Source organism: Guillardia theta (assembly GCF_000315625.1).
Source record: "Guillardia theta CCMP2712 unplaced genomic scaffold GUITHscaffold_79, whole genome shotgun sequence".
NCBI lineage: Eukaryota > Cryptophyceae > Pyrenomonadales > Geminigeraceae > Guillardia > Guillardia theta.
This window is the reverse complement of record NW_005434595.1, coordinates 378,386-402,350: the sequence shown is the minus strand read 5'-3', so window position 1 is coordinate 402,350 and position 23,965 is coordinate 378,386. Positions and strand designations below refer to the sequence as shown.

The 23,965-nt window shown below is 51.1% G+C and overlaps 10 protein-coding genes across 10 annotated transcripts; 5 read left to right on the top strand and 5 right to left on the bottom strand.

The window, feature by feature from the left end:
• Positions 1 to 1,851: 1,851 nt before the first annotated feature.
• On the top strand, positions 1,852 to 2,109 carry GUITHDRAFT_47177 (hypothetical protein; the record flags this gene model as incomplete). Its single annotated transcript, XM_005825991.1, has 1 exon — positions 1,852 to 2,109. A coding segment is annotated over one exon (258 nt), but the record flags the coding sequence as incomplete, so codon positions are not given.
• Positions 2,110 to 3,972: 1,863 nt separating this feature from the next.
• Positions 3,973 to 5,058, bottom strand: GUITHDRAFT_154565 (hypothetical protein). The gene has a single exon (XM_005825990.1). The coding sequence runs from the start codon at positions 4,951 to 4,953 to the stop codon at positions 4,009 to 4,011; it is 945 nt and encodes a 314-aa protein (XP_005826047.1). The 5' UTR covers positions 4,954 to 5,058; the 3' UTR covers positions 3,973 to 4,008.
• A 2,679-nt stretch (positions 5,059 to 7,737) lies between these two features.
• Positions 7,738 to 8,511, top strand: GUITHDRAFT_160041 (hypothetical protein; the record flags this gene model as incomplete). The annotated part of the gene is made up of 2 exons (XM_005825989.1): positions 7,738 to 8,282; positions 8,442 to 8,511. Exons 1-2 carry the CDS (start codon positions 7,747 to 7,749, stop codon positions 8,509 to 8,511), a joined length of 606 nt encoding a protein of 201 aa, XP_005826046.1. The 5' UTR covers positions 7,738 to 7,746.
• Positions 8,512 to 8,679: 168 nt separating this feature from the next.
• On the bottom strand, positions 8,680 to 9,550 carry GUITHDRAFT_154564 (20S proteasome subunit beta type 6). Its single transcript, XM_005825988.1, has 3 exons — positions 9,457 to 9,550; positions 9,210 to 9,409; positions 8,680 to 9,161 (listed from the first exon to the last, which is right to left on the bottom strand). Exons 1-3 carry the CDS (start codon positions 9,508 to 9,510, stop codon positions 8,750 to 8,752), a joined length of 666 nt encoding a protein of 221 aa, XP_005826045.1. The 5' UTR covers positions 9,511 to 9,550; the 3' UTR covers positions 8,680 to 8,749.
• Positions 9,551 to 10,396: 846 nt separating this feature from the next.
• On the top strand, positions 10,397 to 12,129 carry GUITHDRAFT_165084 (hypothetical protein; the record flags this gene model as incomplete). The annotated part of the gene is made up of 10 exons (XM_005825987.1): positions 10,397 to 10,621; positions 10,665 to 10,965; positions 11,021 to 11,140; positions 11,200 to 11,242; positions 11,287 to 11,371; positions 11,435 to 11,536; positions 11,580 to 11,698; positions 11,742 to 11,826; positions 11,883 to 12,008; positions 12,055 to 12,129. 10 exons carry the CDS (start codon positions 10,397 to 10,399, stop codon positions 12,127 to 12,129), a joined length of 1,281 nt encoding a protein of 426 aa, XP_005826044.1.
• Positions 12,130 to 12,361: 232 nt separating this feature from the next.
• Positions 12,362 to 13,975, bottom strand: GUITHDRAFT_114938 (hypothetical protein; the record flags this gene model as incomplete). The annotated part of the gene is made up of 8 exons (XM_005825986.1): positions 12,362 to 12,423; positions 12,501 to 12,550; positions 12,598 to 12,812; positions 12,860 to 12,960; positions 13,017 to 13,086; positions 13,250 to 13,378; positions 13,427 to 13,570; positions 13,616 to 13,975. The coding sequence occupies 8 exons, from the start codon at positions 13,973 to 13,975 to the stop codon at positions 12,362 to 12,364; spliced, it is 1,131 nt and encodes a 376-aa protein (XP_005826043.1).
• A 1,418-nt stretch (positions 13,976 to 15,393) lies between these two features.
• GUITHDRAFT_158456 (hypothetical protein) lies at positions 15,394 to 16,236 on the top strand (the record flags this gene model as incomplete). The annotated part of the gene is made up of 2 exons (XM_005825985.1): positions 15,394 to 16,052; positions 16,131 to 16,236. 2 exons carry the CDS (start codon positions 15,394 to 15,396, stop codon positions 16,234 to 16,236), a joined length of 765 nt encoding a protein of 254 aa, XP_005826042.1.
• A 290-nt stretch (positions 16,237 to 16,526) lies between these two features.
• Positions 16,527 to 17,787, bottom strand: GUITHDRAFT_143856 (hypothetical protein; the record flags this gene model as incomplete). Its single annotated transcript, XM_005825984.1, has 9 exons — positions 16,527 to 16,613; positions 16,807 to 16,923; positions 16,970 to 17,108; positions 17,130 to 17,212; positions 17,264 to 17,330; positions 17,381 to 17,423; positions 17,468 to 17,510; positions 17,651 to 17,761; positions 17,785 to 17,787. The coding sequence occupies 9 exons, from the start codon at positions 17,785 to 17,787 to the stop codon at positions 16,527 to 16,529; spliced, it is 693 nt and encodes a 230-aa protein (XP_005826041.1).
• Positions 17,788 to 18,917: 1,130 nt separating this feature from the next.
• GUITHDRAFT_143855 (hypothetical protein) lies at positions 18,918 to 22,017 on the top strand (the record flags this gene model as incomplete). Its single annotated transcript, XM_005825983.1, has 13 exons — positions 18,918 to 18,920; positions 19,153 to 19,238; positions 19,287 to 19,410; positions 19,495 to 20,016; positions 20,092 to 20,208; positions 20,256 to 20,434; positions 20,560 to 20,646; positions 20,709 to 20,783; positions 20,832 to 20,997; positions 21,043 to 21,140; positions 21,279 to 21,510; positions 21,558 to 21,749; positions 21,901 to 22,017. The coding sequence occupies 13 exons, from the start codon at positions 18,918 to 18,920 to the stop codon at positions 22,015 to 22,017; spliced, it is 1,998 nt and encodes a 665-aa protein (XP_005826040.1).
• Positions 22,018 to 22,142: 125 nt separating this feature from the next.
• GUITHDRAFT_114934 (hypothetical protein) lies at positions 22,143 to 22,573 on the bottom strand (the record flags this gene model as incomplete). Its single annotated transcript, XM_005825982.1, has 3 exons — positions 22,143 to 22,259; positions 22,314 to 22,448; positions 22,526 to 22,573. 3 exons carry the CDS (start codon positions 22,571 to 22,573, stop codon positions 22,143 to 22,145), a joined length of 300 nt encoding a protein of 99 aa, XP_005826039.1.
• Between the last annotated feature and the right edge of the window lie 1,392 nt (positions 22,574 to 23,965).

The following is a 23,965-nucleotide window of genomic DNA, read 5'->3' as shown; positions in this document are numbered from 1 at the left end:
TTCTTTCCAAGCTCTCTCTCCCTCTCCCCTCTCCTTGCACTAGTCCCCCCCCAGATCCCTCTCCCTCCCCTCATCCCTCTCCCCCCCCCCCGCCTCTGCCTCAGGCCCCCTTTTCCCCTCAACCTCTCCTTGCCTCCCTCTCCCTCTCCTCCCTCTCTCCATCTCTTCCTCTTCCCCTCTCCCCCTTCCTCCAGAGAGTGAGAGCAGCAGAGGGAGAGAGTGGAAGAGGGAGAAGGGGAGGCAAAGGCAGAGAGGGATTGAGGGGAAAAGCGAGCCTGAGGCAGAGGCGGGGGGAGGGAGAGGGATGAGGAGAGGGAGAGGGATAAGGAGGGGGACTAGTACAAGGAGAGGGGAGAGGGAGAGAGAGCTTGGAAAGAAAGAGCGAGAGGAAGAGGGAAACACTGAGAAAGACGGAGAGGGAGATCAAATGTTCTCCGACAGCCATCCTGAGAGACCGCTGCACCGTGGCATTATTTTACGGTAGCCAAGCCATCAATGATCGGATGGCAGTCATCGGGTAGAACAGCCTGGCTTTAGTGCCGCCGCCCGGTTTCCGAATAGCACCGTCACGTCACAGACCACTGGTAGCCTTACTCAAAGTTAAGTAGCCTATGCCCCGGCGGACTCCGAGGGGCAGGAAGACAAAAGATGGCGCACTGAGCCGGGCCGCCGCCTACCGTGGCTGCCGCTTCAAGTAAAACTCAAAGGCTCAGGAGTTAATCAGAACCGGAGCAGAATTTTTAACCGTTAACTTTGAGCAACTGAGGGCCTGGCCCGTCAACCAGTCCCGCTGCCCGGCACACTGGTGACGGGCCCTGGGCCGAGTGAGTACCGTACGCCGCCGCCCGGCTCGGACCGTGCGCCGCGCCCGGCCCGGCCGGGCCCGGCCGGGGCCCAGTGCGGCGCCCGGCCCGCCTGGGCGCGGCGGCCGTACCGTACCTGTGGGCGCCCCGGCCCGGCCCGGAAGCCTGGCCCGGGCCCACCCGGGCCGGCCATACCCGGCGTCACCGTGCTCAGCGCCTCGGCCCGGGCGGCGCGCTGGGTCCGGCGGGGGCCGCACACGCCGGGCCCGGCCCGGCATACTAATGCTGCGGCCCCGGGCCGGCGGCCCGGTACCCAGAACTTAGTTTTCACTGAGGTTCAATGCCGCTGTGCGGCGCCGGCACCCAGCCAGTGACTGCCAGGGCGCGGCTCGGACTCCGGGAGGCCGGCCTGATTTCGGGAAGGCGCGGCGCAGTGCCCGGCCACCGTGACAGCGGCAGCGACCGCCAGGCCGGGACTGTGCCGGCTAGCCGCGGCGAAGGTGCCAACGCCACTACCGTACTTAGTGAGTCAGTCACGGTGGTTTCAGTAGTGGAAACGTCGGAACTTAGGCTAGTAAACTGACTAATAAAAAAGCGCAGGTTGGCTTTTACACGCAACGACGCGGTTTTTTCTTTCTTTCTCTTTTTTGTCCACCATATTTCTGGAGACCTGAGGATCCTCGCGCGGTTGGATGAATGAAAAGCCGCCTGTGTTTCTCGTGGGTCCAGATGGTAGGGTAGTTCTATGGTTGTAAGGAGGGGTATGGTTGAGGAGCTTCGATGGAGGGACAGTCAACAGGTAGGGGTACTACTTGACATACAAGGGGTACGGGTTATATTGCCTATGAAATAAGTCTATACTTAGAGTATATCAGGGTGATAGCATGGCACTAATTTGTAGGGTAGTAGAAACATGCAGGCTACAGACTTGAAATGAAGGGGTGGGGGTGGGGGTGAAGGAAATTTAAGGGGAAGGGGCTCACTCCTCCGGCCATCGAAAATGTCGGGCAAGGCAGGCAAAGGAGCAGCAGGTCGTGGAAAGAGCAAGGGAGGCAAGGCCGTTTCCCGCTCCAAGAAGGCAGGACTTCAGTTCCCTGTCGGACGTGTCCACCGCTACCTTAAGTCGGGCAAGTATGCTGAGAGGATCGGAGCTGGTGCACCCGTCTATCTCGCTGCCGTTCTTGAGTACCTTTCTGCTGAGGTTCTCGAGTTGGCTGGCAACGCTGCTCGTGACAACAAGAAGTCTCGCATCATTCCTCGTCACATCCAGTTGGCCGTTCGCAATGACGAGGAGTTGAACAAGCTTCTCGGAGGAGTCACTATCGCTGCTGGTGGAGTTCTCCCCAACATTCACTCTGTCCTTCTTCCCAAAAAGAGCGGAAAGGGAGGCAAGGGCAGCCAAGAGTCTAAGAGCCAGGAGTACTAAGTTGACGTCGCAAGCAACCCTTGTAACTGGTGTCATGCACACCAAACTCTACCTTTACGCATGGCGTACAACGAGGTTCAAGTCCTCGCGGGTAGTTTGTCTCCTAGTTCGTACATATGCATGCATTGTAATCTTGTTTCATTCATATCCAATCTATCTTTTGCTCACTGTCTTGTATCAGCATCATGATCATCTTGACTTGTGTCAGTGGGAGAAGAATGCTGCCAATCAAGTTAGCACTAACAACCTATGAAAAGTCCTACCATGCGCATCCCTTCAAAAGCTGTATACATCCCCAGCTCTTGCTGCCACTGAATCTACTCCGTCGAGTGACTTGCCTCATGATGTCACGTCTTGTCATCTTCACAAACCCAGTTGGTTGTGTTCGGGGTGCCCCGCTGGGACTGCTCCCTCCCATTGCAGCAGCAGTTACAGGCATCATCATCATCAGCATTGTGAGGAATGCAAGTGCACACTGCCCCATTCTTTGAACCATGCTAATTATCGTCATCTTAGTCTTTGATATCAACTGGACAATCAAATGGGAGCTGATTCCCTTCAATTTCTGTATTCTCGTTGCGTCCTGACGAGGAATCCTGTCGCCGCTGGATGTTCGCATTTCTGATGCCATGACGACTGTCAGGGAGGATCGAGCTTCCTTTCCGAACAGCGTTGGCACCCTGAAAGTTCCAAAACTAGTGACATAGGGAAGTCCAAGGAGGCAGAGCATGGTTATCTTGCATATAGTCATCCCAAACATGCAATTGAACTTTCCTGCGTAAGAACAATCAGATGATGGTCAAAAAATATTTCAGTCTGTGAAAGCAAACACGTCGATCAACTCAAAGAAAAGAGAATGAGAGTGATGTGGAAGATGACTCATAAGATCAGAAAGGTTAGAACCGGAAGGGATGAAAGGCTTATATTTCAGCTGAAGGCATGCTCCATGGAAGAGTGATTGCCTTGTAGCAAAACACAAGAAGAATGATGGATGCAGAGAGGAAAACCTGAAGCAGGGCGCGACGGGGAATAGATGGGGAAACGTGAATTGTGGAGACGGGTTGGCTGAGAACGAGTGAAGGGAGGGAGGAGGGAGGGAGCACCAGAGGTACAGCAGATGCGGCTGCAAGATCTGAGGAGACCGGAAAAAGGTTTAAATCATATTGGCGAGCCATCCCAATATGATCTGAGTTTTGATAGAGGGAGGGGGGCGCAGACAGTATATCTGCAAAATTAATTTTAACTAGTTGGGGCCTGAGGGTTTAGATATCAAGGATGACAGAAATGAGCAGTGAGAAGGGTCAAAAAAAGCAGATCTGCTGAGAAGAGAAGGACAGCAGCCAGGAAATGCAGTGAAGCTCAAATGAATGAAACAGTACAAGAGCACGAAAGAATGCAGGCTTGAAATACATAGCGTTTAGAACAGAAAGTGAGGGAAAGTGAGAGGCTATAAGGGAGCAAGGGAACGAACTTCTAGGTGGCGCTAGCTGCAGGGATACAGTGGAAGTATGAGCAGCTTAACAGCTTGGACAAATCCGAGACATAGGAAATGAGTGGTCAACAAGACGAAAGCACATGTTGAAACTCAGAATGGATTGTCATTAGCATCATGGTTGTCTTCGACCGTTTCGACCGAGGATTTCCCTACCGTAATCCATTTTGTTTTTCATGATGTCAGAGATTAAAGGCAGCCTGAGGTTAATCAATTGTTGATGATAGCATTGAAGGTGGACAAGAAAAAAGAACATTTTTTTCGCCTCCATTACATAAACAGTAGAGTTAAAGGACAGATTGTCCTCGCGCAAGTAAGAAAACACCCCTGAAATCCTCGTAGCTTGATGTTCTCTCTGGAATATCAGCTCGAGACTTGCTCCGTCTTTTCTGACCATCGTCATTGTCAATTAAGCGGAATTTCTGGTTGAAAGTGGGAAGTTCCTTTGGCTTGTTGGTCAAAGACCGTCCTTTCAGCAATTTTCTTCTTCCGAGCAGAGGACTCTCGACTATCTCCTTGACCACAGAGCTTCGAGGGCACCAGGTGGTAAAAGAATCTCTCAGCAGATATGACGTCTCTTGCGCACTGCACAGGTTGCCGCATGGGTTCAAGTCTCTGTTTCTGATCATGATCTTCAAGCTCTTGGCGTACATCCTAGTCATTGCAGTACTTGCCTGTGATGACGTGTCGAGCTTGTGTACCTCGTCGATGTCCTCCTTTGTGAGGAGGTCGATGTTCATACTGTAGGCGTTGCAGGCGTTGGCGAGAGCTGCAATCCCTTCTTCACGCGAGGAGGCCGAGCCGGTCGTGACGAGCAGCATCAGTCCTGGGATCCCCGAGCATTTCATTAGCTCGGAGCTTCTGTCAGGAGACTCTTCGCAAAGAATCCTCAGACAAGCAGCCGCATCTTCCTTGCACCGCTCAGTCCCTTCCAAGGGCCCCGGTAGAAGCGTCGCAGCCACCAACCGTATGAGCCCAGCTTCTCCTGCCGCATTCTTGTTCGCGTTGTGGCCAACGATGCCATACCTGATCGCAGAGACGACTTCCTCGCAAATAACTTGATTGTCGGGATGAGAGTTCAGGATCTGAGCGAAGTTCCAGAAAGCACCGCATGACGAAAGATGATTCTTGTTCTCATAGTAACCCACACATGCATTTCTGATGACACAGATTGCTTCAAGCTGAACACTCCGAGCAGAGAATATCACGTTCATCACAGCATGCATTCCCATGTTTCTCGCAAACGTCATACAGTTCCCACTATGCTGATTGCAAGCATTTCGTAGAGCCCCGGCGACGCTCTCATACAACAAGATCTTCTTGTCTTTGCTGTGAGATGCTTGAGCTTCAGCATGAATGACTCTGATCAGCAGTTCTACTCCCTCACAGTGCGTCAGCTCATCTTGGTTTCCCTTGTGATTGATGCAGGCGTTTCGGAGGGCCGAGCAAGCCTCGATCACCAGCAGATGAGCCACATGCGACCTCGACGCCACTGAGTTCGAGATGAGCGCGCAGAGAGACCCGATGCCGTGTGCCCGGAAGAGATGCTCCCGGCAGTCGTCGCTCCGGAAACAAGCGTTGGAAATCGCAGCAGCTGCATGCATCTGAGTGTGGGCAGAGCCCATCGTTAGTGCCGCAACGATAATTTGAAAGTCAGAGAAGCTGAGATGATTTTCTATTCCGTCCTCGAGGAGAGTCGTACGAACAGCTGCCGCAGCATGATGTTGTGCATTTGCGTTACCTCTCAACAGACAATCACACAAAGCTGACACTCCAGAAATTTTGCCCCTGTATGTAGAGTAGAGATTTGTCATGCTCAATCGTTTGGTTCTTTCTTGAGCTAAAACTTCGTTCAGTTTTCCTGCTGCATACTCCTTTCCCAGCAACAATTGATCGTTAGTGATTGAGGTCACCAGCGATGGAAGGTCATTGCTCCTTGCTAGAAACTTAGCGTTTGCAACGTCTTGCTCATCGTACACAGGAATGAAATCTTGGACGTTGAGGTCGACATTAATGTCTTTCTTCAACTTCCCAAGAGCCTCCGAGGCACTCGGCCTTTTGGACACATCAAACTCGAGGAGAAACTCTGCAAGGGATCCGAGGGCCTCATACTTCATGGTCACTTCTCCGATGGCCTGAGTGACTGTACCCTGACTCAATCCAAAAGGAATGTTGTTGTTCACGCGATCTGAGATCCTTCTGACCGTCACCAACTCTATGAGGATACATCCAACCGCCCAGATGTCTCCTTTCTCCCCAGCAAATCCGTGTGTGTACGCCTCCGGACTGGAATAGGGAGAGAGTATCCTCAGGAGCGAGCTCTTGCCTCTACAGCCCCCAAAGCTAGAGGAATGCCTCATGCTAAAACAGCTGGAGTTGGGGTCAGCATGAGCCATGGCGATGTCACTCACCCGAGCATTCCGTTCGTTGTCGATCAGGATGTTCGACAACTTCAAGTTGCCATGTGACATTTTCAAGTCGCCATGAAGATGCACCAGAAAGTTCAAAATTTGAGCAATCCAGGTTACAATGTCTTCAAATTTGAAACTCAGCTCGGTCTTAGAATTCTCCTCTACCAGACCTTCGAGGTTGTGAGGAAAGCGAGGCATCACCAGCACCAGGATCTCTGCTCTGAAAGCTCTTCCGCTCTGCTTTGACTTGGTCGACACTGGAAATTGTCTCCTTGGTTCAGTTTGCAGATAAGCTTCGTGGTAGCGAGCAAACTGAGGATGTCTTACTTGCCAACAAAGCAGAATATATGACAAGAGAGTTGTTGGGCTTCGTGAAGGGCAAGAAGAGTATCGTTTGATAATGACTTCTGCAGAGTTCTGTCTTTTTTTCGCTTTCAAAGTCTCGCTTCGTTTGTTCCGCACAATGCACTCATGTATAAAGTATCCCTTTACACATTGCAGCGAAATCAGTCGCATGAAGCGCATCCAGTGAAAGGTCAGCAACGTTCTAGTCTTCAACAAGTTCTTCGAGGTCATGCTCCGATTTTCAAAGGGCTTGTGCTGAGCTGGTTTCACCCGCAGAATATCTCCCTGTACCACATCGACCAGCCTCTTCACTTCGTCGTGTAAATTGAAAACTCTAGCGATTGGAACCTCGAGTTTCTTCTGCGCTTTCTTGAAGAAGTCTGTCCAGGTGTCTCCTCTGGAGAGGTTGATCATCCGCTTTCGGTTGTCTCCAGACGTGCAGACATATATCACCATATCGCGCGCGCACCTGTCAGGCTCTTCTTCCTTCTCCGGCTCCAATGTGAATCCTTTTGGTGAGGAGGTCGACTTGGGGCTTGCGGTGCCATTTGATGCGAAGGATCTGTTCTCTCTGTCTTGAGCAGCCAGGGAGGGGTGACGATGCTTCATGCTCGAAGATCTGGACATCTCAGTTGATGAGACGCTCATTCAGCCCTCATCGCTTCTACTTTTGCGTTTACCAGTACACCGGTTTCAGGATGGCAGCGTAGGTACCAAATGAGCTTGGCATGCAGTCGCTGATTGCACGGCGACAAATAACCGGGCAACCACTTGAGGGTATACGATTCTCTCAATAAAGCAGCAGCATGAAACAAAACAATTCGATCGAATTTTAGGCACAGACTTGACGTTTCCCAATGTTGATCTTTGAGAAGGAGTTGAAGTTATGAGTCTTGCAAGTCAGCCCTGCATAATCGAAACAAGTACTTGCACCCTTCCCCCTCCTTTTCAACTCTTGGGCCTCAAATTTTCGTACGAGCAAGCAGCAGCTTCTCTTCGTGCTCACGATAACTCTCCTCTCTTCTCGCTTGGCCCTCCCCGCAGGACGGGCCAGGCGTTTGCCGGTTGCTGTTTTCAAGGACCTACTTAAAAAATCAGCAGCTCTATCCAGTCCTTTTCAGGCCAGTCGTCGATCGGAGACGGTTTTTGTTTGTTTTACACTGAAAAATCAACCCACCTTTTGAACGAATTAGGGCGGGGTACTCAAAGGGAAAGGCAGGGGTACTGCTGGGTTGGGGGTGGAAGCGCCCGGAAGACTTCACGTGCAGGATGCGGGGGCTGACCGAAGAGGAGACGAAGATCGTGTTTGAGAAGCTGTCGACTTACATCGGAAGGAACATAAAGCACCTCATTGATAGACCCGATGAAGAATACTGCTTCAGGCTGCAGAAAGAGAGAGTCTACTACCTCAGCGTTGCCCTAGCAAACAAGGCACAGCATGCCGACAAGAAGCTCTTAGTTCACATGGGCACTTGCTTCGGTAAATTCACAAAATCGATGAAGTTTAGGCTGCACGTCACCGCTCTGGACTATCTTGCACAGTTTGCGAAGTATAAGGTATGGGTCAAACCTTCATCGGAACTTTCCTTCGTGTATGGAAATAACGTTCTCAAAGCTGGCCTGGGTAGAATTACAGAAAACACTCCTCAGCATCAAGGCGTTGTCGTCTACTCTATGTCGGACATTCCGCTAGGATTTGGAGTTACTGCAAGGTCTACTCAAGATTGTAGAAAGTTGCCTGCAACCGATGTGGTTGTTTTTCACCAGGCTGATGTCGGCGAGTATCTCCGAGAAGAGGAAACCTTGTACTCGGGAGCTGCTGTCACAGGGGAGTCTTCATCAGACCACGAGCTGATCCGCAAGAAGTCAAAGAAGCCAAAAAAAACTTGGGGAGTGGGTCAAAAGGCTGCCAGGAGTGGGAAGGGTAGCAAGAACACTAGCAGCGAAAATGATATTCGGAACAGTGGCAAGAAACATAAGAGGGACAACTCTCAGCCGGACAACAAGAGAAATAAGAGGGTCAAGAGTGAATGATCATGTCATGGCTATTCTTGTAATTATAGTAAAGATTTCAGTCTGGAAGAGGAGACTTGAATCCTGACCTGGGCATCTTTACGTTTCAGCTATAAATGTTGTGAATCACAAACCTTAATTGCCCCACGAAATTGAATGGATTGTGTCAGGAAGCGCACGGTCAGAGCACACTTTGTCATGCAAACTTTATATCTAAAGTTTCCACACATAGAAATTCATTCATCTCATGCAAGAAAGTTTATGGACACCATCCCTTGGCCAAATGCGGCAGCTTGTCACCGAGAACCATTTCACGCTCAACACCATCCTTGGTTATAGTTACAGTACGAATAACTCCTCCAGATGATCCGTCTCTCCAGATAGCGAGAGATATAGCATTCTTCACAAACTCTTGGGCTTCATGTTTGCTCATTCCCTTACGGAAGTTAGCATCACAATAGCCATAAATGTATCCAGAGCCAGAGCCTCCAATCGTGTAAGACTCACGGAAAAGTCCTCCACCAAGGGGGATACTGTACACGACACCACCATTCCTCTCATCCCATCCAGCACAGATCATTCCAGCCATAAGATAGTTCTTATTCTCGTAGCAAACTTGGTTCAAAATGTTTGCCGCGGTGGGGACTTCAGGGTCTTTCCCAATTTCCAGGCTAGGTGACAGTCATGTCAGAACCCGTGAAACACATTATTTAAGATACCTATGCATCCCAAGATACATCCTCATCATGTCGGCTACTGCCTGGGTGTCTGCTGCAGATCCAGAACGACAAACATAAATCTTGTCCGAAACATAGGTAATCTTGTCCGAGACTCGGTTGGCCACGTAGGAGCCGGAAGATGTCCTGGAATCAGCCCCCAATACAACTCCGCCATCGAATTCTACGGCCATGATCGTTGTCTGCAGGTAAATTTAAGTATTCTTCCAATACATTTCGCGATTCTTACTCCAAGTGCTGGGTCGGACACATCGACACCAGGGCCAGGCATGTAACTTGGCATATTGGACAGCTAGAACTTTCCCAAAACGACAAAGCCTGCTGAAGACGATACAGTTTAGTCGCATCATAAAAATATTTCCAATTTCACTTCATCCTCCCAGGTTGTGCTCGGAAACCTGAGCAACTAGTTGTTCTATCATAAAATATCTGCCTTAACTCACTCTCACTCTAGTATAGGCTAATGATCTTAAATCATTCATGCGATAGAATCCAACTTTTCGATGCAGTAGAATAAACCTTCCATTCCCTCTACATTTCCTGCTTATACTCTAGTTCAGTCAAAAGGACAGTACCGAAAGGAGTTAGCAAGATCTTCTTCTCCTCCCTTCCCCATATCTCCATCATTCGTATCTACTCGAGCTTCTTGTTCAATCGATTGTCTTAGAGCTCTTCATTCCCTCGTCTTCCTCTCTCCTATCTCTCCATCTCTCCCTGTCTCCCTTCTGCCCTCTCCTGGGACATGCCCTCGGACAGGTGTCGTGTCGGTTACGTTAAACAACCGTAAGGAAATCAAAACCGTTATAGACACCACAGCCGTTGCATGAAATGGTTTCTACGGAGTAACGACCCTGAAAATAATGCGACTAGGCCGCAGGGAAGGGATGGGTGGATGGGTGAATGGGTGGATGGGTGGGTGGATGGATAGATGGAGGTAGGTAGGGAGGTAGGCAGAGAGGCAGGCAGGGCGAGAGGGCGGGAGGAAAGGAGGCGAACATAGAGTTAGAGCCCGGCTTGGAGAGAGACACAAGAGATAAAGTTCAAGAAACTTTGACATAGGATGAGGCAAACAAGCTCAAGCAATGAAACAAGGGAAGGTAGGAGGAAGATGGCAAGAGAAAAGGACGGGACAATAACACACGTGGTTGGAATATGATCATGCATTCAGGATGCGAGAGACATCAGAGAAGAACAAATCCGAATTCAACGATCAAGCCAATTCAAGCACTCCGTCACTGAAAGAGCGTTATCTTAAAAAAATAGGAGCGTTGAAGAAAGAGAAAACGTGTGCAAGCAATCAACAGAGGATTGAAACCACGAACAACAAGACAGTAGAACACGATGATAAACGAACGTGTCAAGCCAAAGCGTCAAAAACCCCAAAGAAGAAAAAGGTAAATTCTGCTTTGATCTTCGCACGTTTTGAAATATTCGAAGGGCGGGGCTGCACTGCAAGGAAAGTCAAAAGACGAGACAGCATCGCGTTCACAGCTCTACAAGAAAGATACACGAAGCCCAAAGAAGCACGTGGGAGTAGAAAGTCAGAAGAATCCGCCGGCAGAGCAAGCACCGAATAAGCAGATTTCTGACCAGAAAAAGGAATCGAATAAGAGAAAGCTTGATTCGATTTCAGACGCGGGCAGGGAAAAGACAGTAAAAGCTATGCTACGAAAAGATAAGGAATTTCATATTCCGAGGCCAACAAAGAAAGGCAAAGTGACTTGTCAAAAGAAGACAGGTGCTTATGTGGTCATTGCACTGGTTTCGAACTATCGTCTAAAATTCGAATGCAGAAGAGGATCCAGCAGAACCACAAGCAGGGAATTTTCCATACGAAATCGATGATGCTGATCATGCTGAAACTCCAGCCGAGGCCTATGCAGATATTTCACATGTTTTGGAATATGTTGCTGGTACTCTTGTTGTTCTGTTTCATGTTCGTGATATCTCGAATTTCTCACAACACGATAAGGTATTCTTAAGAAAGACAACAACACAGTCAAGATTTATGATCCGTGAGATTCAAAACTTGATGATGTTGTCTCATGTATTTGTCTAGTTACTACTGCAACGGAAGCGTCAAAAAGAGATTGATGCGCCAAGGCTTTCCAAACGTTTATAACGAGCGAGAAGACTTCTACAAGGTGCAAAGCTGTCCCCCAGACTGCAGGCAGCAGCATGTCAAAATTTTTGACACGAAACGACAGGCAATCGAAGACAAGAGAATTCCCTCCCACGACATCCTGCTCACGAATCCTCCCTACTCTGGAGACCATCCTGAACGTCTGATGAACTTCATCTCAAGAACAGTGAGCCCTTGCTCAAGTCGAGACATTCTGACGAGCAAGGCAGAAATCGCCATGGTTCCTTCTCATGCCCAATTGGGTATACACCAAAGATTACTACAAGGACCTGATCCTCAACAAGGCCTGCAGTAGCAACCCGCCCTTCTACTACATTCCCAAAAAACGGTAGAGGAAGAGTGACAGCTTGTTGGCGCTCACTCGTCAGCAGGTACACCTATTGGACTCCTCCCTGGCTCCATTCTTCTCAGTTCGGCGTTTCTACTTCACCCTTCCCGAGCTTTTGGTACATCCATGTGAGTTGACTACACCTCCTCTCATCCATCGGCACATCCATGACCGGATTTGCCAGTGCGGGAAGCACACAGAGAAAGTCAAGGGATGGCTCGAGAGCAACGCTAGCGACAGCATGATGTTTGCTGGAGGGGTCCAGGACTTGCCGAACGAAGTGCGAGCTGCCTTCGATCCCAACAAGAAGGTCCACGAGCGCTAGACTCTTTCTCCTGGGGTTGACTGACCTGCAGAGGAAGAATCCCAAGGCACGAAAAAGGATCGCCAAGTTGAGGAGAGAAGGACAAGGCGCTGCTGGTGCTCGATGATTCGTGATAAGCACAGAAGCGTTGCTCTTGGAACTAATATGATCTGCCCTGGCGTTGAGGAGAAGGAGTGCTCTCAAAGCCTGGAGCTCTCCACTGATCTCCCTGACCTCTTCCTTTTCGTCTTCTCTGACACCAAGACAGCCCCTCCTCCTCAATGAAATCGTTCATTGAACTCTCTCAAACAAGGAGGGCAAGAGCGTCACCTGTTTTTGCTGCCATCAAAGGAACGACATCAACATGTGAAGTTCACCGCAGAGATTGCAAAGTCTGGGTTGCAGGTTGCGATCAACGTGTCTACAATCCATGTCAGAGCAAGCAGAAAATAGTCTTAAGGAAACAGCAAAGTCTGACTACAAACAGCTCGACTTCACCTTTCTTGGCCTTCTCATCAGCCGACATGGTGGAATAAAAAGCTTGGGATCTGTCACAATCTCAAAAGGTACAACTCTGGTAAAAGAAATCTAATACCTGTCTTGTGCCCCCTCTATCCATACTGTCCGCATTCCTATCTGTCCAGCTGGCAGGATGTCATTGACCAGATCATCTCCAACGTGGATCCATCGTGAGAGATGCGGCACTAGGCTATCAATATCCTTCCTCCGCGATCGATCTTTCAACCTCTTTTCCGCACGTGTCACAGCCTCCCAGAATATACGAGTGGAGGGTTTCCTGTCAGGGAACACCTGGAGAATGCCCATCATTCATAGTGCCATGCCTCCACAGTCATCACCTCCGGTTCTTCTGCAGACACACTAAAGTCAAAGAGCGACCTTAAGCTCCCCATCTCTGTGACGTTGGCCCGCCCATTCGTGATCGCTCCGAAAAGAACATCTTTCATCCTCAAGTGTGAGAACTTCCTCGAACTTGTCCTCCTCTCCTCCCCTCACCCGGATACATGCTCTTGATCTCCTGCAGGGCGCTGACGGCACCAGGAAACAGAAGCCTTTCTCCTGCGGCCTGAAACATCCATTCGGATCCATCAATATTATCAACATCATCACCATATCTGCAATTATCATCATCAATGTCATATCATCATCATCATCATCATCATCATCATCTGATGAAAGGTTTGATCTGATGTCATCATTGTCATCATCACAAGAAGTAGAAGCATCACATTTCTCTCTTGCAGCCAGACGTCAAAGGCATTCTTCGAAGCTGCTTCAGCCTCATCCCGCGAATATCCCGCTGCTTCAGTTGCGAGACGCAGAGCAGTGATTCTCATCTCAGTGTAAGACATCGGCTTCTGCTATCAAGTTATCGCTGCTGCCTCCTCTACCCCCCAGGTCTTAACCTCTTCAACTCCAAGTTCCTCGCATTCCTTCCTTGCTCTCTCCCTCTCAGCTTTCATTATCCCTTGTATTGCCGTTGCATTCGGCGTTCCTGGATAGTTGAGGTTGAGCCAACTCTCCATCGCTCTGTTTGCTGACATCACGACCTTCGGCACAACCGTTACAACACATTTCGCTTCCCACTGACTCACATCCACAGTAGGCCATAGGGTGTCGTCGAGATCAAAGCTGATTACGAGAGGGCGTGTAGCAATTGGTGTATACGGCGCGGAAGTTTGTTGCTCCTCAGACGACGTCCTAACTGAATTCATCGTAAAGTCATGATGAACGTGCCTTCTGCCATCGTTCAACGTCTTTGCTCGTCTCCGAAGTATCAACCAGTCCGTTCCCAACCTAGCCCTTTGATACCATGGATCAGGCCTAAGAGAGGAGACGGTAGCGGAGGGAGAGGGCAAGATAAAAGTGCTGCACTGTGAGAAACCCGCGAGGGAGGATATGACGCTTCGGCCCATCGCTCGCGCCTGCATGGTCAACAGGAGGGCAGGCACCATTGCCTTCATTCCTTGTGTGTGTGTATGTATGGGCAAAATGAGATTCAATTCATCGCTGAATTTTCAATTAGTTTCCATCAAATTTAGCAAGAAGGCTCGAAATATGCGCACCCGTAACGGTGCTATAATAGTTTTCTGCGTCGTCTGCCGAGGGTGGGTAGGGTGGGGTCAAGTGGTTCAAACACAGGTAGGGTGGAAGGTTGGATGGAAGTTGACACCTGGTTGTGGAGTCAACAAACAGGGGTGTGATACAGGTTCATCTCGGTGTAAAATAGGGGGTGGGGTACAATAAGTCCTACTAGCGGGGTATTCCGGTAGATGGTAGTAGTATCCAGGGGTGTGGGGGTGTGAGCGTACAGGGGTACGATCGGCCAGGAAACCGCACTGAACCATACAGCAATGGAGACAGGCGCTTTGGAAAAATCGTATTTTCCTCGCGCTGGGATGATCTTCCGGCCATGTTCCCCCTCTCCTCCCTCTTATATTTGCTTTTCTCATGTCTCTCTGCTCTTTCCCCCGCCAGAAACTGTCTCCCCCCTTATTTCGCCTTTGACCTCTTCTCGTTCAAAGTCTGCCTCTTCCTGTTGTCCCAAACTTTGATCTCTCCTGATCGATTGATTGATCCCTGGTCGTCTGGACTGTGACTCTCCCTCATTTCCTTGTAATCGATTATCGCCCATTTTTGTTCCATGTTGCAACCTATCCCTCCACGCTTCATCTCTTCTTCGTCTCTGCTCAATTAGCTAGATGAAATTTATTCTATCCCGGTGATTCTACTCTCCAAGGATGCTGTTCCAAAGATATTTTATTTTTACCGAGCATGCAGAGACGGTGGAGGGATCATGACGTCTTGTTTGCGCAGGACAGAGGTGTACATGTACTTGTGAAAAGGTAAGGCGGCGATGTCTTCGTGGATTCCTTGCCATCCCTCAAAACAGCAGAACACCAATGACTCAAGTTCGGTATGTTCCTCTTTGAAGGCTCTATTCTAAATTAGATAGAGAACAACACTGAAGCTGCACTTTCTACAGGGTTCGAACTTCTTCGGGGACTTGGTGAGCTTCTTCGAGAATGCTTGTGCAAGCCCGTCACGGCAGCAGCTTCAACCAGTCAGCGAAGCAGAGCCACAGAACAACAAAAGAGATGTCGTCATCCATTCGAACTACCAGCAGAAGCCGCCTTACAGTTTGGTTGACGGGTTGTCCGATGCTGAGTTGGCAAGGAACTTCAATTTCTTTACACGAGATGCCGCAATGGATCCAAAAGCCTTCAATGAGTTCTTGGATCAGCTGTTTCACGAGATCAACCCCAACTTTGTGGCGACAGGAGAGGACAAGGACGTCATGATTTCTGTCTTTGATCCAGAACGAACGGGATTTGTCAGCTTCTCCACCTTTACGCACAAGATGCGTGAGCTCATGCCTAAGGTTGTGGGAAACAGGGCTCTGATCATTATTGATCTGCAGAACGATTTCGTGCATGGGTCTCTTGCAGTGAAGGAAGGGATCGATGTAGTTCATGCTGTCAACGATTTGCGTCAAAAGTTTGACATCGTCGGCTTGACCAGAGACTGGCACCCCCACGATCACATCTCCTTTGTAGACAATCATCCAGGCGCTCAAGTCTTCTCCAGCAAGCGAGTTAATCTTCCTGATGGAACGTCCGGTGAACAAGTGATGTGGCCCAGACACTGTGTTCAGTACACCGAAGGAGCAGAGTTTCACAATGAGCTGACGGTTACAAACGAAGACTTTGTGGTGTCCAAGGGATTAGACTCTCGCGTTGATAGCTATAGCGGATTCTTTGACAACTGCAGAAGTTTCGAGACAAGGCTGAGGGCGGAGCTGCGATCTCGCAACGTCAGTGAAGTTTTTGTCGTGGGCCTGGCGTATGATTATTGTGTTGGATTCACAGCGCTGGATGCGGTGGACTGTGGGTTTGTCGTGTATGTTCTGGAAGACTGCACTCGCGCAGTGGCGGAGGACAGCCAGAAGAAGATGGTTGAGTCGCTCAAGAAGAGAGGTGTCCACGTCATCAATTCTACTCAGATCCCCGAAAAGATCGCCATGAACCCGAGGTTCATGATCGAAGCTGCTCGCGATATGCTCCAGGGGAAGAAGAAGCGCATCAATTCCTTGTTGTGTTGATACCCAAGGAAGGGATTGACGCATGTGGGTGTCTTCACTTTCTCCATACTATCGCTGTTGCATGGAATGCAACATCAAATAGCCGGGTTCTATCCCCTCGGCAAAACGATTTAACAAAGCAATAAAGTTGAGGTCTCATCAGAAGGTTTTCTATCATGGCAGATCGATTGCTTCCCTAGAAATCATCTGGATCATGGCAGACGAATGTCTCTGCTCTTGTACGTTTCTTGAAGCTGAAGGATATTTCTCCCACACTTTTGGAACTCCATATCGAACTGAGAAACAGTGGATGTCATTAACCAGATGGAAGAGATTTCCATTGAGCCGCTCAGTGATCAAACAGGAAGCAGGGAGCACAAGGTGATCATAGTCATCATGGCACTTCAAAACTCGATGACATAGTTTCATAATAGACTTTGCAAGCTCACCTTGGTGTCAATGGAGTTGACCATCATCTCAAGGTCATCCACCTCTTTCTGCAGAGTGCTGACCTGTACATGATGCTCAAGGGAGATAATACAAGCACCTCTCTCAGACCTCGCGACGAAGTTTATCATGTTCCGTTGTCATTCGCCTCATCGAATGCTGGAGGTTCATGTTGTCTGTCCCAAGGTTTTGATATCTACTGAGCTGTTGATCATACAAGGTCAGAGATTCTCTCTGCTTGCCTGCCTACCTCCTCACCTCGTAAACGAGTTTCTCGTTCTGTGCCCGGAGATTCATCACTTGAGCATTGAGGTTTGATCGCTTTGACGCGAAAAAATCGTCGTGGTCGTTCATAGTCTTCTCCATAGTCTTGAGCTGCGTGCACAAGTCATGCTCTGCATGAATTCATTCCATCACGAACTGAGTTTCTGCTATCTTCTAGATGTTCGTAACATTGCTCCAACGCATCTGAGTGCTGGCTCATCTCCTTCAACGCTGAGCTCAAGCATGTCCTGTCCTCGTAGCTGCATGATGGCGACTTGAGCAATTGTGAATGGATGCTGCCAGAACTGTCAGATCACAAGAGCGAAGCAGACGGGTCGACGTGCCTGTCTAGCTCTATTCCGAACCTCGATTGAACTACATCCTCTTCGATGGGCTCTGACTGTAATCAAAAGAGATCAACTTGAGAGTTCTTGTAAAAACAAACTCCTACGTGAAGGTCATCAGGGTCGATGTCCACCGAGCAGACGTTTGATAATAAAGCGAAGGTGACAAGTAATCTGTCAACATTCAGTTAGAGTTCGAGACTTGTGGTAACAGAATTCCAAACCTGACGAGATAATACATGTCTAGAAAGATGAATCCACTAATCCCTGGAATAGACAAGACACATCATGTTTCCCCCCAGCTTGCTCACCTGCGGCAGCTATTGCTCCTACTCCTCCTTCTCTTCTCGTCTCCTTGATCATCATCATCACCCTCCTCTCATTATCCCCCTGCTCCTCTATTCTCAACCTCAAATCTTCTCCGCATCCTCTCTGGGCCCTTCTTCTCCGTCCTCTTCTCACCTTTGTCCTTTTCCTCATATCCTCTCTCTCACCCAGTGCCTCTCGTTCACCCTGATCTTCTTCTTCTTCTTCTCCTCCTCCTCCTCGTCCTCGTCCTCGTCCTCGTCCTCCTCCTCTCCTGATTCCGCTCTCCTCTTGCTCCCCTGACTTGATGTCACTCCTGCACCATGATTCCGTCACCAATATCATCAGAGCTGGGCCTGCCCCCTGGCCACGTCGGAAAACTTCGAGTCAGGCCCGCCGGGGCCCGGGCCGCCGCCCGGCCGCCGGGCCGTCCGGCGAGTCAGCAGACTGAGACCCGGCGTGGGGCGGCCCGGCCGGGCCCACCCGGCCAGTCCGGCGGACTCCAGGCTCCGGACTCGGATACGTGACTGATAGTACTAACGTACGGTTGCCAGAGTACTTGGCCCTCAGCCGAGGAGCCGCTGAGCCGGCCGTGCGGCGCCGGGCGCCACTGAAGTTACTATCATGGCCGGGCCGATGATACCACTGGTGTCGCCTGGCTGCCGCCCCGAGCCTGAGATGAGTCGCCGGGACCAGTGCCAGGGGCCTCAGCGGCCATCATCGGATCGTCGGACGGTCACCCCGGCCTAACGAGTCCCGCCACTGAAGCCGCTTCGGACCGTACTCGGACCGTCGACGGTACGCCGGGTAGTAGTACGCCGTCACCCGTTGCCAGGACTCGGAGGCTCGTGCAATTTTGCCCTCCTCCCCGCTCCGACTCGTTCCAAGCAAGGGGTCAGGGGTAGGGAATTGTCTCCCGGATACGGGTAGTCTTTGAGGGAACAGTGGGGGTGGGATAGCTTTCCCACAAGGCGTAGTCAGAGGGGGTGGGGGTGGATCACTCGTGGGGGCCGGGATGTGCGACAGACGAATGCTACCAAGAGAACGCTTTGTAGCAGGAGCGGGAGCGGGATCATGATCATGATCAGGATCAGGATCATGATCATGATCATGATCATGATCACGATCATGATCAGGATCAGGATCAGGAGCAGGATCAGGATCAGGATCAGGAGCAGGATCAGGAGCAGGAGCAGGAGCAGGATCAGGAGCAGGAGCAGGAGCAGGAGCAGGAGCAGGAGCAGGAGCAGGAGCAGGATCAGGATCAGGAGCAGGAGCAGGAGCAGGAGCAGGAGCAGGAGCAGGAGCAGGAGCAGGAGGAGCAGGAAGAGCAGGAACAGGAGCAGAGGCAGGGGCAGGATAGCACGAAGAGTGCAAAGTTCTGAAATTTCACGATGAGAGGCAAGAATTCAGGATTTTAGTTGGAGCGAGCCGGCATTTTGTAGAGGAAGCAGAATGGTGCGAAGAAGCAAGCTAGGGTAGGTTTGTGCCAGCCGTACTATGATCATCACTAGAGGGGATATGCCATGTGACATGGTGTGAAAGGAAGGTTTGAGGAGATATGTTGTAAAAGTCTCATCGATGAGGTCTAAGGCGTTGATAAGCTTCTCTGTGTGTTTCAACGCTGGAAGTGAGCAAGAGGAGGAGAAGACGTTGGTCATGCTGGCGATCTGATTGACTTTGTTGGCAGATGGTCTACAGCCGGTGGAACGACGAGGAAGCTGCTAAATGCAATGGAGAGCTTTTCGCCCTTCGCGTCTACACCTCCCGTCTCATGTAACCTCCATCCTAACTTCAACTTGTGCATGCTGATGGGAGCGGCAGTGGGTCGGACGATGATCTTGTGCTTCATGGTGGAGGCAACACTTCGGTGAAGGCTCCGTACAAGGACATCTTCGGCAACGAGATTCCTGCGCTCTACGTCAAGGGAAGCGGATGGGATCTTGCGGTAAGAGTAGAACGTCTGCCTGACTTTTTGAAAATGTTTCGACGTTTTGCTGTTCTCTAGTGACATGGTGCTTGTCTTTGTCAGACCATCGAGAAGCAAGGCTTCGCTCCTGTTCGCATGGACATTCTGCTCAAGCTTCCAGACTTGGCGACACTCTCGGATACTGATCTCGTTACCATCCAGAAGCAGGCGATGCTCGACCCCAACGCGCCTGGGCCTTCGATTGAGACGATTCTCCATGCTCTTATCCCCTATACGTTTGTCGATCACTCGCACTCCGACACCGTTTGCCTGGTGACCAATACGCCCGAGGGAGAGAAGTTCATCAAGGAGATATATGGCGACAAGGCACTAATCGTCCCCTACTGCATGCCTGGCTTCGTGCTCGCAAAGAAGGTCAAAGAGATGACGGTCGGGGTTGACTGGGCCAAACTCGATTGCATTATCCTTCTCAACCACGGCATCTTCACCTGGGGCAACGACGCCAAGACCTCGTACGAGAACATGATCGCCAATGTGAAGAAGGCGGAGGACTTTCTCAAGTCCAAGCAGGCGTACTTCGAGTCTCTTGAGAGCGGAAGTGAAGCCTGTGAGAAGCTTGACCCGGTACTCTCCCTCCTCCTCCTGCTCTGATTCTCTTCTCCTCATCCTCCCCTTGCACATCATTGAGCGGCTCGCCAGGTGGCCATCGCAAAGATCAGGAAGGAGGTCAGTACTGCTGCCGGCGTCCCGATGGTGGTCAAGGCCAACAATGGCTACGCAGCCAAAACTTTCGCGTCCCTTCCGGACTTGTCAAAGGTGAGGGCAGACGGGTGATGCTCCAGCAGCTGACCGTGGGGTTGCAGGTGTCGCAAGTCGGGACGTTGACTCCGGACCACATCATCCAGACCAAGAGAGTCCCTGCCATCATCCACGACTACCAGACGGGAGCCGAGCAGGACGTGAAGAGCTACGTGTCCGAGTACGAGGCGTACTTCAACCGCAACCGCAAGCCTGAGCACAAGATGCTGGACCCTGCTCCCAGGTCTGATGCTCGAGGGAGGAAGTGGAAGAGGATGTTTTGGTGTGGTTGATGTTGTTAGAGAAGGGAGGGGGGCGCACTAGAGTTAGAAGATCATGGGAACGGAGGAGGAGCTGACGTGCGAACAGGTGGATTCTTCTGCCAGGCAAGGGATGGTGCACAGCAGGCATCGGAGTAAAGCAGACGAAGATCAACGATGACATTGCAAAGCACACGTAAGGCTCCCTCCTCCTCTTCCTCCTCCTCCTCCTCCTTCTCACGTCTCATCCTTATACAGCTCTCGTGCCATCATGTGGGCTGGCAAGTTCAGCTGCTACTGCTGCCTGGGGGAGAAGGACCTCTTCGATGTCGAGTGCGATCTTCCTCGTCCTCCTCTTGCTCGCATGACTGGGACCGTTAGGTACTGGGAGCTCGAGCAAGCGAAGTTGAGGAAGGGAGGAGGAAGGAAGGACTTTGACGGCAAGGTGGCTGTGGTGACCGGAGGAGCAAGTGGCATTGGCAAGGCTGTTGTCAAGGCCTTTCTTGACGCCGGCGCTTGTGTGGTGGCTCTTGACATCAACCCAGAGGTGAAAAGGGCGAGATGAAGAGCAACCCCAGCTGAGGACTAGCAGGTGTCGACAGTCTTCAAGAGCCCGGCCTTCCTCGGGATCAAGTGTGACCTGACTGATGCAGAGGCTGTAAAGGACGCGCTTTCAACCTGTGCTCACTGGTGAAGATCCTCTTCTCTTCTCCTTAACCCCTCTCCCTTCTTCCTCCCTCCTTCTACCCTGCCCTTCCCATCCCAGCTCCTCTTGTCTCCTAGTACTTCGTTCTTCGTTCTTCCTTCCCTTGACGTTCTTTTCCTCAGCTTCGGTGGTGTGGACATCCTTGTCCTCAACGCTGGAATCCTTCCTAAGTCTGCACCCATTGAGGAGATCGAGCCCGAGCAGTGGGATCGGTCCATGCAGGTCAACCTCACTGCCTCCCAGAGGCTCCTCACCGCCACCATCCCCTACCTGAAGCTCGGCGTCGACCCCTGCCTCATCATCGTCGGCACTAAGAATGCTCCCGCACCAGGGCGAGGCATGTCGTGCTACTCCGTGAGCCTCATGCAACTTGTCTTCCTCCTCTCACAGTGCCTGCTCAGGTTGCCAAGGCAGCTCTCACCCAGCTGGGCCGCATCGCTGCTCTTGAGCTCGCTCCTCACGGCGTGCGCGTCAACACGGTCCATCCGGACGCTGTCTTCGACACCGGCTTGTGGAGCGAGGAAGTGCTCAAGACCCGCGCTGCCGCCTACAACCTCACGGTTGACCAGTACAAGCGCAGAAACCTCCTCAAGGTGGGGCAGGCCAGGCGAGAGGGAGGATGGGAGAGGAGGATGTTGGGGGGAAAGGAAAAGAGTGCAGGTTGCGGGGGGTGGGGGGGGGAGGGAGGGGGAGCAGGAGGTTGGGTGGGTTGGAGTGTGGAGGAATGACGGGCATGGGTGGCAGGCAGAGATCACGTCACATGACGTGGCTCGGGTGGTTCGCTCGCTGGCAGGGCCCGACTTCTACAAGGTCACTGGCGCTCAGCTGCCAGTCAATGGAGGGGACGAGAGGACTGTGTAATGAACTGAGACTAGCAACAACTTGCTCAGCTAGCTCGACCCTTGCTGGACGTTATCTCCCCCCCTCCCCAACAGCTGCAGCCTACGATCCTGATCTCCTGATCTCTTGACTTGCTCCTCTTGGAGCTAGGGAAATCCGATGGGACCAGAGACCAGCGAGTGGTTGGGAGGCAGCGGGTTGGACCACTTAGAGTCGACGCTTCTCTTCATCGTCCAACCCCGAGTGAGCTCAACGTAGAGGAGCTGAAAAGAGATAAGCAGGTCAGACGAGAGAGGAGGAAACGCAATGGCTTGCACCTCGCTGCCGTCGCGTATAAACCCGAGCCGAACCCTTGAGCCCGGAGGTCCGAGGATATATTGCGCGAGATCCTCGGGGCTCATCCCTCGGACGTCAACTTGATCGATGGAGACAAGAATGTCTCCTGCCCTCACCTGCACCAAGAGACAAGTAAGGAGAACAGATCAGGCAGAGGTCAGATAGGAATCGAATCTCACTCAAGTTCAAGTACCTTCTTGCTCTGCTCTGCTGGCCCATCCACAGCGAGGGATGCCACCATCAGCCCTTCACCGCTGGGGCCGGCTTGAAACACAATCCCAACCCCTGAGAGGTACTCGAGTCAGTCTCACTCGGACGAGCATCGAACAAAGCAATCCGAAATGAACAAGAATCAGCGACAAAGAAGCAACCAAGAACAACGAGGAAGCAGGTAGTTGGACGAGACCTCCAAGATTCTGTCTTGTGGTGTGCGCTGGAATGGCTGACTGGGGAGGAACGCCTCGTCTGACTGGAGCTTGAGTTTGAGTCGCTTCCCTGACTGACGGCTTCCTTGCACAACAACAGTTCATGTTGCCTGCTGCTCTTCTTTTCTCCTGCTCAGGGACAGATCTTCACGATAACTGTGAAACAGTGTAAGATCAGGTAGAAACTTCGAAGTCTCTGTCTGTCTGTCTGTCTGTCTCTCTCCATGTAGCAAACAAATGCTCCTTCCTCATTCATCTCGTTCAAATCCTGACGTTGCAGCAATGTAGCAAGCAAGGTCAAGTCATTGATTGTACCAAGAGGTGACAATAAAAAGCGAGAATCAGGGGAAATAGTGATAGAGAGGAGATCAGCTAGGGGATCAAGGGAAGAGGCGGGGGCGGGGCGGGGGAGAGCGCAGGAGGAGATCAGTCGGGGTTTGGGAGCCATTTTCCGGTGCCTCCTCCGGATGGCCCTCATCCCCCAACAACACAACCTACTTAGAGAGCCTGCCTCAGAGCATCACAGTCTACACAAAACTACAGGGCCCTCATCCCCCAACTGCAGACCTACCCCACCCACTCCTTGCAGTAAATAGGTGTTTCTCTCGGTGAGGTGGTACGCATACCGCTTTGTTCTCTAATAAGAGTTGTCATTGCTGTGTGGGGGTAAGGGGGTAGGGGTATGTCTGGAGGTGGGGTAGTTCACTAGTGAAGGCATGCAGGCGGCCGAAGGTAGCCTTCGTCGACTTGAAGCTCCTCTCCTAGTCCTCAGAATCCTCCCTACCTCCACATGCACCTGTCTCGTTGTGCTACTCCTCCCTTGCTCCGCTCCTCTCCTCGTCCTCGCCCTTTGTCTCTTGCGTTGCCTATCATACTGCTTCCTTCAGCCCACGTATGCTCAATTCTTGCACTTTCTTCTACCCTTCTTGATCATCTGTCTTGTGTACTGTTGCTTCTTCCTGTCGATTCTTCCGCTTTCTACCATGAATCTTTCATCATCCCGATCCATCCTTCTCCTATTCTCTTTCTGGATAGAAATGATCCACTGTGTTGTATCCAACAACACTCAAGTCGACACGCGCCCCTCCCCACCCCCTCCTTGCTTCCGTTCGATTCTGCTCAACGTCATCCTCTGCTCGTCCCTTCCCCTCCATTTTCTCACATTCAACTACCATCACCCACTGTGCTATATTGTCTGGAACCTTCTT

Excerpts from the sequence above, each read along its gene's own strand:
- GUITHDRAFT_154565 (XM_005825990.1), bottom strand. The coding sequence starts at position 4,953 with ATGGGAATGCATGCTGTGATGAACGTGATATTCTCTGCTCGGAGTGTT.
- GUITHDRAFT_154564 (XM_005825988.1), bottom strand. The coding sequence starts at position 9,510 with ATGCCAAGTTACATGCCTGGCCCTGGTGTCGATGTGTCCGACCCAGCA. Across the intron at positions 9,410-9,456 it reads TGTCCGACCCAGCACTTGGA|ACAACGATCATGGCCGTAGA; the intron begins GTAAGAATCGCG and ends ATTTACCTGCAG. Across the intron at positions 9,162-9,209 it reads ATGTATCTTGGGATGCATAG|CCTGGAAATTGGGAAAGACC; the intron begins GTATCTTAAATA and ends ACTGTCACCTAG.